The sequence below is a fragment of the Hippocampus zosterae genome, chromosome 1, assembly GCF_025434085.1.
Source record: "Hippocampus zosterae strain Florida chromosome 1, ASM2543408v3, whole genome shotgun sequence".
NCBI classification, from domain to species: Eukaryota; Metazoa; Chordata; class Actinopteri; order Syngnathiformes; family Syngnathidae; genus Hippocampus; species Hippocampus zosterae.
Window position 1 is genome coordinate 7,568,244 of NC_067451.1, and position 16,010 is coordinate 7,584,253.

Below are 16,010 nucleotides of genomic sequence, written 5' to 3' on the forward strand. Positions count from 1 at the left end.
ACTTTTATCACTTGAGTCCGTGTGCGTGTCTATGTGAGAGTCTGACTGGGTTTAAGACAAAAGTGACATTTTGTCACGTGCACGCGCGCGACACGTCCAGGCGCGGTCACGTGGCGAGAGGGGGGGCAGGAGGAGTGGGCGGGCCTAGCAGCTGCTGGTCCGGCGGCGGCCGCGCAGACTTCAGTTGGCGCGTCGGTTGCTGCGAGGCGGCAGAGGCAGGTCATGTTCTCGTGGCCGCGAGTCACCTTCAGCGCGGAAACGGATACGGTGAGTTTGTGTTCGAGCGCGCAGGCGCCCACGTGGCTTTCAGCGACGGAATGGAATAAACCGGAAGCAGAAAGTCCAGCTGGATCAGCTTCTGCCTCGCGCTAATTGCCTCACGTGACTTTTAAGACTCGTCTTGGTCCGCCCTTCGTAAGCACGTCATGGTTTGGGGAATCGGTGAGCATCGTCAGGCCCGGTAGCGCCGATCGTTACTTTCGTCAAGGATCCTCTATTGAACCGGTTTTCTTAAAATGTAGTTTTTGAAATGGATTTATTCATTTTTTGGGGGTGGGGGGGGTTAACTTTTGATTTCATTCATCCGAAATTTCATTACACAGGTATTTATTTGATCATATAGATTGATGTTTTGCAACTAAAATAATCATAAATAAAACAATTTCAAACATTTAAATGCATTTGATTACATCATCAGTTCATTTCTAAAATAAAGTATTCTAGACATTTCATTAAAAAATTGCAAAGTGTTTATTGCGCACATAAAATGTATTACTTTGATCAAACCCCTCCGTGAGTCGTCACCTTACCGTGGTGGAGGGGTTTGTGTGTCCCAATGATCCTAGAAGCTAAGTTGTCTGGGGCTTTATGCCCCTGGCAGGGTCACCCATGGCAAACAGGTTCTAGGTGAGGGGCCAGACAAAGCACGGCTCAAAGACCCCTGATGATGAGTAAAATTAATGGATCTCAGTTTCCCTTGCCCGGACAGGGGCGGATGAGATCCGCCCGGAGTTTCTCAAGGCTCTGGATGTTGTGGGGCTGTCCTGGTTGACACGGCTCTGCGACATCGCGTGGTCAACAGGGAGAGTGCCTCTGGATTGGCAGACCGGGGTGGTCGTCCCTCTTTTTAAAAAGAGGGACCGGAGGGTGTGTTCCAACTACAGGGGGATCACACTCCTCAGCCTCCCTGGTAAGGTCTATTCAGGGGTGCTGGAGAGGAGGGTCCGTCAGGAAGTCGAGCCTCAGATTGAGGAGGAGCAGTGTGGTTTTCGTCCCGGCCGTGGAACAGTGGACCAGCTCTACACCCTTAGCAGGGTCCTCGAGGGTATGTGGGAATTCGCCCAACCAGTCTACATGTGTTTTGTGGACTTGGAGAAGGCGTTTGACCGTGTCCCTCGGGGAGTTCTGTGGGGGGTGCTTCGAGGGTATGGGGTACCGAACCCCCTGATACGGGCTGTTCGGTCACTATACCACCGATGTCAGAGTTTGGTTCGCATTGCCGGCAGTAAGTCGGAATCGTTTCCAGTGGGGGTAGGACTCCGCCAAGGCTGCCCTTTGTCGCCGATTCTGTTCATAACCTTTATGGACAGAATTTCTAGGCGCAGCCGAAGCGTTGAGGGGGTCCGTTTTGGGGGCCTCAGTATTGCATCCCTGCTTTTTGCAGATGATGTGGTGCTGTTGGCTCCTTCAAACGGGGCTCTCCAACTCTCACTGGAGCGTTTCGCAGCCGAGTGTGAAGCGGTTGGGATGAAGATCAGCACCTCCAAATCTGAAACCATGGTCCTCAGTCGAAAAAGGGTGGAGTGCCCCCTCCGGGTCGGGGAGGAGATCTTGCCCCAAGTGGAGGAGTTCAAGTATCTTGGTGTCTTGTTCACGAGTGGGGGCAGGAGGGAGCGGGAGATCGATCGGATCTCGGATCGGTGCAGCGTCTGCTGTGATGCGGACGTTGTATCAGTCTGTCGTGGTGAAGAAGGAGCTGAGTCAAAGGGCGAAGCTCTCAATTTACCGGTCGATCTACGTCCCAACCCTCATCTATGGTAACGAGCTATGGGTTGCTACTGAAAGAACTAGATCCCGGATACAAGCGGCCAAAATGAGTTTTCTCCCCAGGGTGTCCGGGCTCTCCCTTAGAGATAAGGTGAGAAGCTCAGTCATCCGGGAGGGGCTCAGAGTCGAGCCGCTTCTCCTCCACATCAAGAGGAGCCAGATGAGGTGGCTTGGGCATCTGATTCGGATGCCTCCTGAGCGCCTCCCCGGTCAGGTGTTCCGGTCATGTCCCACCGGGAGGAGACCCAGAGGAAGACCCAGGACACGCTGGAGAGACAATGTCACCCAGCTGGCCTGGGAACGTCTCGGGATCTCCCGGGGAGAGCTGGAAGAAGTAGCTAGGGAGAGGGAGGTCTGGGCTTCCCTGCTAAAGCTGTTGCCCCCGCGACCCGGCCCCGGATAAGCGGTCGAAGATGGATGGATGGATGGACTTTGATCAAATAATTGTTTGGCTTGTTCATTATTACGTAAAAATAAAACGGAGAGATTTAACGTTTCTTCATACTGTATCATTTCATTAAATAATTGTTTTTTGTAAAAAGATCAATTTTATAAAAAGACCACTTCAAAAATGAGAATGAGCCTAGTTAATGAAATAAATGATAAATAAAACAATAAAAAAGACTTTATCTTTGTTGTTGTTTGAAATACTTTGCTAGTCACATAAATCTTAAACATCAAAATGCAAATAAATGATTTCATTAAAAAAAATAATCGATTTTACATAGGTACATGCATTTTAACTTCATAATGTAGACATTTCTTTGCATTTTCCACTCGTGCTCAGTTTCGGTTTCACAGGATGATAAATGCTCGGCGCTGTTGTCGTTATAATATTGTGTTGCTGTACAAACAACCTTCGCTGCTTCTTTGTGCGCCATCAGGCTACCGGTGGAGTAACTGAAAGCGGGATGGGCGAGGACGCATGTCCTCACAAGTTACAGACGTCCAGACGCCTCCGACTCATTTACGTCCTATTTCCTGTCGTCGGCCTGGTGGTCGGTGTGATGCTTGTGCTCGCTCTCATTGGTATTCTCTCTCACACACACCCACACACACACACATCTGGCTGTCCTTCTGAAATGTTGGTTTGACACAAAGAGTGTGTGTGAGGTGTTGTCATGACAACCACAAGGTGTCAGCCATTCAGTAGCATGTAAAGTGTGGAGGAATGTCAAATATTTACGAGTGCCATCAAACATCTTGCCACCTTTTCAGCATCTTCATTTTGTCCAAGCTATCAACGAGTGCGTATGTTTGTGATTCTTTTACCGCTAACCTTGAAACGACCTTGAAAGTGGGACAAGCACACAAACACTCCTGCTTTAGTGTTGCAAACTAACCCAGGCTGGCACTGTGGTGGAGGCCCCTCCCACGCCCAAACCTTCCAGAATGATTGTTATTATTAGCCGACAGTTGAGTCTGTGAGTGAGCGAGACATGTAACCGGGGTCGCCATGGTAACCTGATCTCTCCCACACTATTCATAGACGAGCATACTTGTGTATTTTAAGTGAACCAATCAAAAAGCTCCTTGGCCACGCACGCGCAACCACACACACACACGCACACACGTGCACGCACACAGAAGTTGTGAAACATTTTTTTTTTCCTCAGCTATGATTGGCGGCCATGTCTCACACTCCAGCCCCCTTCCTTCTCCAGAGCTGATAGCTAACAGGGAGCACGGTTACTGTGGGAACAGGACAATCCCCTCCCTCCCGGTGGATGCATCTCAGGCCCCGCCCACTCCACCAATCACGACGGCCACCGAGTTTCTAACGTCTCTCCCATCGCTGAGCTCTACCTGGCTGACTGGCGCCACCTCTGCATCAGACACAGGTAATTATGTGTGTGTGTGTGTGTGTGTGTGTGTGTGTGAGTAGATATTGAAGTACCGATGGTGCAGCAAAACATATAGACACGTGTAAGTATGTCTCACAGACCTACATATTCTTTATCCTCTATCCTCTGGGAAGAACAGCAAAAATAACGACAGCTTTGTTTTCTTTGTCTCTCCCATTGGTTATATTATACTGCCCTCTGGTGGTCTACATAATGCTCTGAATTAAAAACTGATATCATGATTCACAAATGGTTTCATTCTCCACATTCTTATTGTAATATGTTTTTTCAAAGTACTATGCTGTGTGATTTTTTTTTTAATCCAAAATATTTGCAGGTGGTTGCCAGCCACTGTTGGAGCCTCAATGTCACATGTTGCCATACAACCAAACATGGCTGTCCTCTGCCGCCGCTGTGGTGAAGAGCTCTGAGGTGGACATGTTGCTAAGGTAATGTTGGGCGTAGCTCGGCGAGTGCGGCAGCGATGGGAAACATGCGTTGGGGAAGTGACGTGGCGTGCGTTGTAGGTTCTTCAGCTACTTGAGCAGACTGTCCTGCTACAAGCACATCATGCTGTTCGGCTGCTCTCTGGCCCTGCCGCAGTGTTTCCACGACGACGCCAATCAGCACAGGTAAGTCGCGTGGCGCTCCGCTCGCCACATCCAAGAATCTTCGCTCACCCGCTTGCCTGCAGGTGGGTGGTGTTGCCGTGTGCGTCCTTCTGCGAGGCGGCCAGGGAAGGTTGCGAGCCCGTCCTGCAGATGTTCAACGCCTCTTGGCCCGACTTCCTGCGTTGCTCGCAGTTCAGCCGGGACACCTCATCGTCCGGAGCGCCCCCGGCCTGCTATACACCCCGACAAGCTGTGGGCAAACCATGTGAGTGTCATGCCTTTTGACTAGTCTGGCACATTTAGTGATGCCGCAAATAGGCCAGGATGGTACTAGTAGGACAGGACAGTCAAGGACAATAAAGGACAGGACATTCTTGTGTCTCATTTTGGTTAAGTCAAGCGGTGCTCTCTGATTGGCCGACCACATAAGAAAGAGACAAAACAAGTAGAAAATCGAACAGGATGGACTGAGACAGGATAGTTAAAGGAGTGGCTCGGACAGAGCAGGACGGGATGGAAATGGACAGGACATTGTTCCAGCCTGTTTTGGTGGTGTCACGCGCTACTCTCTGATTGGCCAACAGCTGCATGCGGCGGGAAGGAAAACTTTCTGTGTGCCACGGGGATTTGTGTCCCTCAGAAGCTGGTGTGCAATGGCCAAAACGACTGCGACGACTGGAGCGACGAGGCGCACTGCGGTGAGAACGCACGCATGCACGTTCGAAAGGTCGTCATCGTGATGCCGTGACGTCGTCGCAAGTCGATGACATCATCATTCAGTGTGTTCAGATGCGCAGTTCCGCTGCCAGACGGGCCGCTGTCTGCCGCCGCTTCTGCTGTGCGACGGCTACGACGACTGCGGAGACCTCAGCGATGAGCTCAACTGTGGTGAGAGCGCACACGTGAAATTTTACTTCTCAAATGGCCCTCAGCCAGAGACAGTTTGCAAAGTATAATTCTGCGTTGTCATTGAAAGAATTATTTGCGGTTTATACGTTAGGATTTTGAGATGGTCTTTGAAACATTTCTCTCCATATTGGGCGGAAATGTTTGAGAGCCTCGACGCTAGGCTAGGCTAGGCTAGGCTAGGCTAGGCTAGGCTAGGCTAACCGACTGTTTTTCTGGAAGTGTGCGACGCGACGCGGGAGCATCGCTGTGGCGACGGCCGCTGCGTGTCAAGGGATTGGCTTTGTGACGGCGATCACGATTGTGTCGACAAGAGTGATGAGCTCAACTGCTGTGAGTTGCCATGGTGACGATGACCCCGCCGCTCAAATCACAGGAAGGACTCACCTGTGTGTGTGTGTGTGTGTGTGTACGCGCGCGCAGCATGTCGGAGCCAGGGTCTTTGGGAATGCCGTAACGGGCAGTGTATTCCTCCGGCGTTCCGCTGTGATGGCGAAGACGACTGCAGGGACGGCAGCGACGAAGAACTTTGCATGCGCGAGCAGCGTGAGACATCCACCTGGCAACAGGATGCCTTTGTGTGTGTATGTGCGTGTGTCTGACTGTCTGACCGTCTGTGCATGCGTGCGTGTGTGTGTGTGCGTGTGTGTGTGTGTGTGTGTTGCAGCTCACACTGCGTGCCCCCCTACTCAACCGGGATGCACGTCCACATCCTGTGACTCGCGACACCACAACTGCAGTAAGCCTTTGACAAATGGGTCGATAGTCAAGGTTCCTATTTTCATTCCAGTTCCCAAAGTGTCTTTGCAATTCTTTTGACCACCCCCTACCCCCGCCCCACCTCCTCCTCCTGTGGGCGTGTCAGCCGGCTGTGAGCCAATCAGCTTGGAGCTGTGCATGAACCTGCCTTACAACCACACGCGCTTCCCCAACTTCCTGGGTCACGTGTCGCAGCGGGAGAGCTCGGTGTCGTGGGAGTCGTCGCTCTTCCCGGCGCTGGTTCAGACGGGCTGCTACCAGTACCTCATGTTCTACGCCTGCACGCTGCTCGTACCCAAGTGCGATCCACTCAGCCTGAGCACCGTGCCACCCTGCAGGCGAGTTTGCGTCCAAGACGGGACATTTGACTGGATAAGCAAACCATTGTTACCGGTGTGTGATGGGAGCGACTCCCCTTTCGCAGGTCTCTGTGTCGCACGGCAAAGGAGAAGTGCGAGTCGGTGCTCGGAATCGTGGGCTTGCAGTGGCCCGATGACTCGGACTGCGCTCAGTTTCCCGAAGAGGGCGGAAACTTGACGTGCCTTCTGCCCGAGGCTGGCGTGGACGGTGCGTTCGTGTACGCGACGGCACCGCACTCGCTTTTTGCTAACTTCCTGTCCGTGTTTCCTGTGTCAACAGAGTGCTCCCCCAGCCACTTCAAGTGTCGCTCCGGACGCTGCGTCCTGGCCAGCAAGCGTTGCGACGGCCTCGCCGACTGCGACGACCGCAGCGATGAAGACCACTGCGGTGCGAGCGCCGTCGAGCGTTTGTGACGCAAAAGTGCAGACGGCTGCGCTCACATGTCTTTGCGCGTATGTGGCAGGCTGCACCGAACGAGCTCTGTGGGAATGTCCAGGCAGCGGCGTCTGCATCAAGACCAGCATGATCTGCGACGGCTTCCCAGACTGCCCCCTGCTGGCTGACGAGGTCAACTGCTGTGAGTCGTTACCCACATGTGGCGTGATGTCACATGACATCCAGTGTCGGAATTCTAGCCTCTCTGTTGTACTTTCTTGACTCTTGACTCTGGTTTTAGCTCCTAAGTCTAACTTTCAAGTTAAGGTTTTTCAAATCTTCGAGATCCGGGCTTCTGACTTTTAAAATTGCAGCTTCCAAGTTCTAGTTTCTAGATTTTAGCTTTTCAATTTTAGCTTCTCAGTGCTAATTTTCCTGGTGCTAGCTAGTTTCTACATTCTGGCTATGCTCTTGCTTTGGTGCAGTGGTGCGGGGTTCGATTCCGGCTTTGGCCTTTCTCGTATGGCGTTTGCATGTTCTCGCTGTGCCTCTGTGGGTTTTCTCCCACATTCGAAAAACATGCATAGCAGGTTAATGGAACACTCAAAATTGTCCATAGGTGTGAGTGCGAATGGTTGTTCGCTTTTGTGTGCCCTGCGATTGGCTGGCAGCCTGTTTCGGGTGTGCTCCGCCTACTGCCTGAAGTCACCTGGGATAGGCTCCAGCACACCCGCGTCTCTCGTGAGGATAATCTGGCACTATTTTTTAAGTACTTGCCTTTATATCGAGCAATATGTTCGACCTTTTATTCTGTGTTTTTTAAGACAAGTTTCTAGCATTTAGCATTTAGTTTCTACTGCATACTGACTTCTTTCTTCTTTCTGAAGTTCGAGGTTCCAAGTCATGGTTTCAAATGTTTTGCTTCTCTGTACTAGTTGACAAAACAGAGTTTCAAATTTGTAGATTCCAAGTCCTTCTTCTAATACTCTAGCCCAGGCATGTCCAAAGTCCGGCCCGCGGGCCAAATCCGGCCCGCGGTCGAATTTCATCCGGCCCTCGGCCCCCGTCATAAAATCAGTGCCGTCTGGCCCGCAGGTTGGGCGCAATGGAACACGTGTTGCATTGACTGAGGTCTCGTAGACTGGCGAGTGATGTTTCATAGAGTACTGCTTCCCTCTAGTGGCTAAATGAGTAATAGCATTCACTAAATGAGTAATAGCATTTAGACACTAGAGGGCATCACTCACGAGTTAACAAAACATCACTCCGTGTTTATATTGACTGATATGTCATATTTCAAATTCCTGTTTCAAATGAACCAAAAGAAATTCTTAAGATTGTTGAAATTAAAATAAAAATGGAAATGTGAAACAGACTGGCTTACTAAAATTTGTTGAACAATATTGTTGTTCAATGTAAAGAATGTCAGCCAAGGTCGGCCCCCCGACATTTTACCACATAAAATCTGGCCCCCTTGGCAAAAAGTTTGGACACCCCTGCTCTAGCCTTTATATTCTCGCACTAGCTTGCCAACGCTCCTGCTTTGACTTAACCCAGTGTGTGTGTGTGTGTGTGTGTGTGTGTGTGTGTGTGTGTTTGTATGTATCGGGGCGGTAGCGGCGTGTGGAGATAATGAGTTGGCATGCAACAACCACGAGTGCGTGCACAGGACCTTGTGGTGTGATGGAAAGAAACACTGCAGCGATGCCTCCGACGAGTGGGACTGTGGTAAGGCACGCACGCACGCACACACACACACACACACAAATAGTGAGATGAATGGAGCGTCTTGTTGTGGTGTGGAGTGTCTCTGAGCCAGTCGTCAGGTTCCATTCTGACAGTGTTGAGGACGGCGGACCGCTATCACGTGTGTGCCGACGAGTGGAACCACCAGCTCAGCAAACTGACCTGTGACCAGCTGGGACTAGGGTAAGGTCAGTAGCACACACACACACACACACACACACACACACACACACACACATGCACACATGCACACATGCACACCCAGGTGATGCGGCCGATGCATCACAGGCAGCATGTCCCGCAGGGTTCCTGCCTCCGTTTCCATGGTACCCGAGCAGGGAAGTCCTCCGGGCCGCCGTCGCTGGTTACATGTTCATCCCGAGTGGGCGGAGCGCAAAGGCTTGGCTCTACAGGCACGCCTCGAGAAGAGGAGGTGCGTGTGTCCATATGTGTATTTGAAAGAGAGGTCGAATTTTTGATGTGCTAATGCATTAGACTCCATGTCTGACCCCTGATTGCGTGTGTGTAACTTTGTTTTATGGATCTCTGGTTGTGTGTGTGTGTGTGTGTGTACGTACGTGTCAGTCACTCGTGTCATTCCGGCGAGCGAGTGGCTTTCGACTGCGTCAGAGACGGTAAGATTCATCGATCCCTCTGACGGATCTCCTCGGATCGGCGCGGGCCGAGTCGACTTCCTGTTTCCTGTCTCTCGGCCAGAATGCGGCCTGCGCCCGGCGCTTGGCGCGCATCTCTCAAGGCAGAAGAGGATTTTGGGAGGCCGCGTGGCGCGACAGGGGGCGTGGCCGTGGCAGTGCTCTCTGCAGAGCGGTCAGAGCGGTCACGTGTGCGGCTGCGTCCTCATCGGCACCAAGTGGGCCTTGACGGTGGCGCATTGCTTCGAGGGGTGAGCCTATCCACGACTAACTCGGGCTTCAAGCTTCTAGCATCTTTGAAATTATGGGCTCTACCTTAAAAATGTGACCTTGCAAGATCTAATTTACCTGCGTAGGAGAGATAAGGCCCACCTGTGGAACGTTCTCCTGGGTCTCAACAACTTGGACCATCCCGGCGTGCACAGCCAGAGGCGTGCCGTGCGGGCCATCACTCTACACCCACGCTACAACCGTGCCGTGGTGGACTACGACATCAGTGTGGTGGAACTGGACTCTGAGGTGAGCCGTCTCAGCGGCGGGTGAGGGGAATATTTTTGGAGTTGCTGAGGAATTGTGGGATATCATGCCCCTCCAGGTGGAGGAGACGGAATGGGTGAGGCCCGTGTGTCTGCCCGGACCCAATCAGATTCCCACTCCGGACTCCTATTGCTACATCACTGGATGGGGTCACATGGGCAACAGGAGTAAGTCCGATCACCCATTTCCCGACTCTAGATTCTGAGTCGTAGCTTCTGGGCTGTCGATTTTACAAAGTAGGTCCTAGCTTGAGTGGCGAGCTATCAAGGTCTGATCAGTAGGTTCGAGGTTTTAGGGTCTCACATTCATGTCTAGTTTTTAAGGTCAAGCTCAAGCCTTAAGTTGGAGCGTTCGAGTCGAGACGTTTTAGCTACTTGGCTCCGTTTTGCGGGCCATTTCCTGTGTGTGACATGCCCTACCACCTCCGCAGTGCCATTCAAGCTGCAGGAGGGCCAGGTACGGATCATCTCCATGTCCCAGTGCCAGTCCTACTTTGACATGAAGACCATAACTGCCAGGATGCTTTGTGCCGGTTACGAGGCCGGGACCGTCGACTCCTGCATGGTAACCTCCACGCGCCTTCTAACTGGAATTCAAAAATCATAGGTTCCAAGTCCTAGCTTCTAGGCAGTTGCCTGTAAATTGTAGCTTCTGATCATTTTAAAAAGTGTTGATGTTCTAGCTTCTCTTAGAAGTTCTTATGGTCTTAGGTCCCTTGAAAGGCGCTTTTGGAATCAAAATCTAAAGTCTTGCTTCTGACAAGTTCATAGGGTTGTTGGTTCTCATGTTTAGGACTGACATTCTAAGTTCTACCTTTTGAGTACTTGCTCCCAAGAGCTAGAGACTAGGCTCTACCTTCTAAGAGCTAGGCTCGAGACCTTTGGTCCCCCTTACTAGTTCTAGCCTACGGGTCTAGCTTCCTGGCTCTCGCATTTTGGTTACAGTTTTCAAGGTCGTCCTTCCAAGTCCTAGCTTCTAGCCTCTTGTTTCTAGCTTCTAAATCAAGCCACAAGGGTGTAGCTTACAGAGTGTATCTTTAAAGGTATCCAGGTGGTAGATTTTAGGTTGTAGCTTCAAGGTCTATCTTTAAAACTCTACCTTCCGAATTCCAAGTTCTAAGTCAAATCTGTAAATTGTAGCATTCAAATCCTATTTCCTAGGCCCTAGCCCCTATGACCTCCACCTTCTCGCGGCCTGTGTCGAGCGTGACGCGTTGCTCCCGTTCCCAGGGCGACAGTGGCGGTCCGCTGGTGTGCGAAGAGTTGTCGGGTGGCCGTTGGACGCTGTTTGGCCTGACGTCATGGGGCAGCGTGTGCTTCAGCAAAGTCCTGGGACCCGGCGTGTACAGCAACGTCAGCCACTTCACGCCGTGGATACGCCAGCAGATCTTCATGCGCACGTACCTGCCTGACTGACGTGCAGGCTTCCTGTTCTTGAGCGGGTGTGACACGGCGCCGCACGCACTCATTTGACACCGTTAGCCTTCAGATGTTAGCTGCTGTAATATTAACATGATAGAGTTTAGCTAACGTGTTAGCCACTTACAGGATATCCAGGTTGAGGGTATTAGCTAGGGCACATTAGCAGAATCACTGTCTAATAACCAGTGATGAATTTTTTTCACTACTAGTGCCTCGTTTGGCCTACTAGCACAATTTATTCTATATCTTTTATAGCCATCTTAAGGTGTACTAGTACTTGGATTTTCATTTGGATATCAAGGATATGGAATAAATGCTCAAAAAGCTTTTTTTTTGTTGAGTAGAGGTTAACAGCGTGTGATACACAATACAATACATGCTAATTTATATAGCGCTTTCACAATAGCGGCAGCTGTAACAAAGCGCTTAACAAAACAGTTAACATAAAGTAAAATAATAAACACAACACATAACGTAAAAGACGGGCAGTGTGATGTTTGTGATTATTCCTGTGTTCCGTCGGTGTTGTTGCTAGCTCAACTTGTCTAGCGTAGGCCCAAAGAGGAAGCTAACACGCTAATGGCGACAGGCAGAAATTTCTGTGACTTGTTGATGTTTGTTCATTCCTTCACGTTCACATTCCTGGTCGCTAATGGTTAGCTGTTGTCTGGAAGATTTGCTTTTATCAAGAGTATTTTTCTACACTTTTTTGTACATCACGTGTGTGTATCGTGGCGGGGGGGGGGGGGGAATCCTCCTATGATGTCACTTCCTGCTTTTGTATTGTGAGGAGCCATGTAAGGGAAGTGAAATGTTTTTTGTGTTCAATAATAAAGCTACACACACCTGCTCAAACTCTTTTTGTTTCTGACTGTACGTGTGTTTCGTGTTTGAATGTGTGTATGTCTGTCTGCATGTACATTAGGTGAATGTGTGTGTCTGCATGATTGTGTGTCTGATTTTTTTTTTTTTTGAGTGTGTGTTTGCGTTTCACGGAGTGTTTACGAACTGACACAAAAGAGAAAGATGGATGGAGTGACAACAAGGAAGGAATTTACAAAACACACACTTGCACATGCAAGTTGGGTCAAAGTGCAAGACTTGATTGCGTGTGTGTGTGTGTGTGTGTTAAAGTCACACCGGTTACAGTGCATTGTGGTTGTAAAGGTCAGGACGGTTCAAAGAAATCGCTGCGGTCGTGGCGACGACGGACGAGCTGGATGACATGGTGAGGTCCGTTGCGCGCGCATCCACACACACACAAACATACACACACACACACACACACTTTAGAATGAAAAACTTGTGAAGACTGGCCTAAATGTCCTCACTTGTCAAAAATGTCCTCACTACTTTGGTCTTATAATCACAGTGGTCCTCACAAGAATAGTCATACAAACACACACACACACACACGCACACACACAATGATTACGTCTTTCTATGTTTGTGCAGATGTGTTCCTGCTGCGCCTCGTCCTTCGGCCGCCTGAGAAGCAGATGTCCTCGACCGCGTGGACTCATCAACTTGATCGTCACGAAAGGTGCCAACCAGCCAATCCGATTTGTCAATACATGTTTGGGCCCTCCGCTGATGTGTGTGTCTGTGTGTGTGTTCATGTGTGTCTTTTCGAATGTCTATCTCTGTGTCTCTACACGTGTGCATGGTTGTTGGTTGTGTGTGTGTGTGTGTGTGTGTATATACACGTGTTTCTCTCTGTCCGTGTGTCTGTATGCGTGCGTCGTGAATGTGTGTCAATGTGTCCACCTGTGTGTGTGTGTTTCTATTTTTCCCTTTGAGTACGTGTATGTTTGTGTCTATCTGTCTCTATGAGTGTCTGTGTATGTTTCTCCGTGCCGGTTTGTTTTTGTGTGCGTGCGTGTGTGTGTGTGTGCGCACATGCTTCCGCAGCGTGTATGTTGGCGTTGCTCTTTGGCGCGGCGTGGTCAGTAACAGGAAATGAGTGTTTGCCGGGAGGGAGAGTGTTCGGTGTGGTCATCATCTTCATCAGTGCAGTTTTGGGGGGGCGACTACTCGGGATGGTCCAGTTTCCTGGACTACCCCCCATTCCACCACTGCTTGGTATGACCTGACATGAGTCCACATCACACACACTCACACATACACACGCACACACACACACACACACACACACCTGATGCTCTGCATGTGTTTGCACAGGCATGCTGCTGGCCGGCTTGGTCCTGAGGAACGTTCCCTATGTGACGGATGCCGTCTACGTGGACGCCGCTTGGTCCGCAGCTTTGAGGAGTGTGGCGCTGTCCATCATTCTGGCCCGAGCTGGCCTGGGGCTGGACCCATCGGTACCGCGCACACACGAGCGCACGGAAGCACCCGCACGTGGTGACAGGGATGTTCTCGCAGGCGCTGCGCCGCCTGAAGGCCGTGTGCCTGCGCGTGGCGGTCGGGCCGTGTGTGGTGGAGGCCTGCGTGGTTGCCGTGGTTTCTCACTTCCTGTTGGCTCTGCCGTGGGCGTGGGGCTTCCTACTGGGGTACGTGTTGCGTGCCCGATGGAGTTGCGCGGTTGCGGGCCAGCGAGTGACCCGTGCTCACGCGTGCGCAGGTTTGTCCTGGCGGCGGTGTCACCGGCCGTGGTGGTTCCATCCATGTTACTGCTGCAGAAGGAAGGTTACGGAACCGAGAAGGTAAACTGCTGCTTTCCTCCACTGAAGTTGTGCCAGGCTACTCCTGAAGTTCCTCTTGGCTTCGACCGAAGATGTTTGGGGCTTCCGCAGGGCATCCCGACACTCCTGATGGCTGCCGGCAGCTTTGATGACATTTTGGCCATCACGGGATTCTCCACCTGTCTGGGCGTGACCTTCTCCACAGGTTCGGCTTCTGGTTCGCTTTGGGCCGGGTTGAGTTCTGCTTCCTATCCAAGTGTGTGCATGTGTGCGGGTGTGCTCAGGTTCCACGTGGATGAGCGTCCTGAAGGGTCTCCTGGAAGTGGCGGGCGGCGTTTTGGGCGGCATCCTTGTGGGCGTCTTCTTATGTTTCTTCCCCGGCGCGGATCAGGTTCGTGTGGAAACCCCTTTTATGTTTAATCCGCGACCTTGATATCAGGCTGAAGGTGATGCTGATGCAGGAGGACGTGGTGGCGACTAGGAGCTTCCTCCTGTTGGCGTTCTCCATCTTCGCCGTCTTCTTCACTCAAGTGGTGGGCGCTTCCGGGGCTGGCGGCCTGTGCACCTTGGTTCTGGCTTTCCTGGCCGCGCTGGGTTGGCGCGCTGACAAGGTAATCACGGTTGAGGGACAAAAACATATGCTCGAATAGATGCCGTACCTCAATTAGATGACTACCGATGAGTCCCATGGGACAGCTTCTGGATGGCAATTATGGTTTCATCCATCTTGCTGCAGATGGGGGTGGCGGCCATATTGGGAAGGTGCTGGGACGTGTTCCAGCCCCTCCTCTTCGGCCTGATTGGAGCAGAGATCGTAATAACAACACTGAGCCTCAGCACTGTGGGTGAGAAGCACGCCGTGGCGCGACAGGGGGTGGCGACCCTTCAGGTTGCGATGAGTCATCTGCGGTCTCGTACAGGTTTGGGTGTGGCCGTGATCGCCATTGGTCTGGTGGTGCGACTGGCCACCACCTTTGCGGTGGTACACGGCGCAGGCTTTGTGCTAAAGGAGAAATTCTTCATCGCCATCGCTTGGTTGCCCAAGGCCACGGTGCAGGTACGTCACTCCATCTCTTGGCTGGAGGTCAAAGCCCAACAGATCTTGGTAATGGTTGGGAGTGGCCTATTTTCCGAGGCCAGGATAGAAAACTAAACGTGTGACAGGCGGCCATCGGCTCCACGGCGTTAGACACGGCGAGGGATGTGGGTGATGAGACCTTGGTGAAGTTCGGTTTAGACGTGCTAACATTAGCCGTCTTAGCCATCTTAATCACCGCGCCCATCGGAGCGCTGGGCATCGGCCTGGCAGGCCCACGTCTCCTGAGCCGGCAGGTCAAAGGTCAGTGCACAATTTATTTACTGTGCTGAATTTTCCTTTACAAAATTTTTTTGACGTATTTATTGTATCATTTATGTTTCTCGACTGCTTGAAAACCTTTAGCTCATTCAAAACATCTCATGATCTATTTGTCATTTCCCAATAAAAATTCCACTTTGTCACATCCCAATTTCCAAATTAGAGACACCTTCACATATTGAATACGTTGTCCTTTCACATTTCTGGACTGATTTAAAGTATTTGTTTGAATCCAATGTCAGTTCTTTCTTCAGAAATTGCCTCTGGACTTGGTCATATTTTGCAATTTCTTTATTGACATTGCTTTTTTTTTTGTTAGTTCCGGAGCCAGTGGATGGATCTCCGGCTGACCGAAGCGAAGACCCCGCGATATTTGAGAGCAGGCTTTAATGACAATAAAGAGGAGAGTTTAGATACAAGTGATTTTTTTTGGGTCATGTTTTTATCCAAATAGTTGTGTCTGGATTTACATTTCACACATCAACTGTGAAATTAAACAATTGATTTTACTCGTTTTATTTGTCTGAAAAGGAAAAGTCGAACAACATCGATTTAACATTTTTATTTCTAAAACGAAAATAGAGACAGAGAAACAAACGAAAAAAACGGCTCGTATTTTTTTTGTTTTCGATTCCCGGAAGTTGTCAACGACAGCATTACTCGTATTGACCAGAAGATGGCGACAGCTTAGCGCCTGAGGACGATATCGTGTTCTGGAATGATCCATCTTCAGCCCAAATTCCACAAACG

The 16,010-nt window shown here is 50.8% G+C and overlaps 2 protein-coding genes across 8 annotated transcripts; both read left to right on the plus strand.

The window, feature by feature from the left end:
* Window positions 1–125: 125 nt before the first annotated feature.
* corin (corin, serine peptidase) lies at window positions 126–12,113 on the plus strand. Of its 4 annotated transcripts, none has more exons than XM_052063199.1 (24): window positions 126–267; window positions 2,931–3,075; window positions 3,663–3,887; window positions 4,228–4,339; window positions 4,418–4,522; window positions 4,585–4,766; window positions 5,086–5,199; window positions 5,282–5,389; window positions 5,630–5,740; window positions 5,831–5,953; window positions 6,075–6,146; window positions 6,273–6,504; window positions 6,591–6,733; window positions 6,806–6,913; window positions 6,990–7,103; window positions 8,519–8,629; window positions 8,707–8,830; window positions 8,952–9,080; window positions 9,233–9,282; window positions 9,365–9,551; window positions 9,657–9,819; window positions 9,896–10,004; window positions 10,268–10,401; window positions 11,067–12,113. In XM_052063199.1, the coding sequence occupies exons 1-24, from the start codon at window positions 223–225 to the stop codon at window positions 11,250–11,252; spliced, it is 3,132 nt and encodes a 1,043-aa protein (XP_051919159.1). In that variant the 5' UTR covers window positions 126–222; the 3' UTR covers window positions 11,253–12,113. The 4 variants fall into 4 exon arrangements, 3 of the variants coding, with proteins under 3 accessions (XP_051919159.1, XP_051919168.1, XP_051919147.1); XM_052063208.1 differs by having other exon boundaries at window positions 176–441; XR_007962086.1 differs by lacking the exon at window positions 126–267 and having other exon boundaries at window positions 2,502–3,075; window positions 11,067–11,604; window positions 11,740–12,113.
* A 124-nt stretch (window positions 12,114–12,237) lies between these two features.
* On the plus strand, window positions 12,238–15,769 carry LOC127599421 (sodium/hydrogen exchanger 9B2). Of its 4 annotated transcripts, none has more exons than XM_052063401.1 (13): window positions 12,238–12,491; window positions 12,714–12,801; window positions 13,170–13,340; window positions 13,440–13,582; window positions 13,644–13,771; window positions 13,843–13,924; window positions 14,015–14,108; window positions 14,188–14,294; window positions 14,365–14,514; window positions 14,640–14,748; window positions 14,824–14,960; window positions 15,068–15,242; window positions 15,580–15,769. In XM_052063401.1, the coding sequence occupies exons 2-13, from the start codon at window positions 12,714–12,716 to the stop codon at window positions 15,648–15,650; spliced, it is 1,455 nt and encodes a 484-aa protein (XP_051919361.1). In that variant the 5' UTR covers window positions 12,238–12,491; the 3' UTR covers window positions 15,651–15,769. The 4 variants fall into 4 exon arrangements, with proteins under 4 accessions (XP_051919361.1, XP_051919355.1, XP_051919364.1 ...); XM_052063395.1 differs by having other exon boundaries at window positions 12,238–12,486; XM_052063404.1 differs by lacking the exon at window positions 13,170–13,340.
* Window positions 15,770–16,010: the final 241 nt, after the last annotated feature.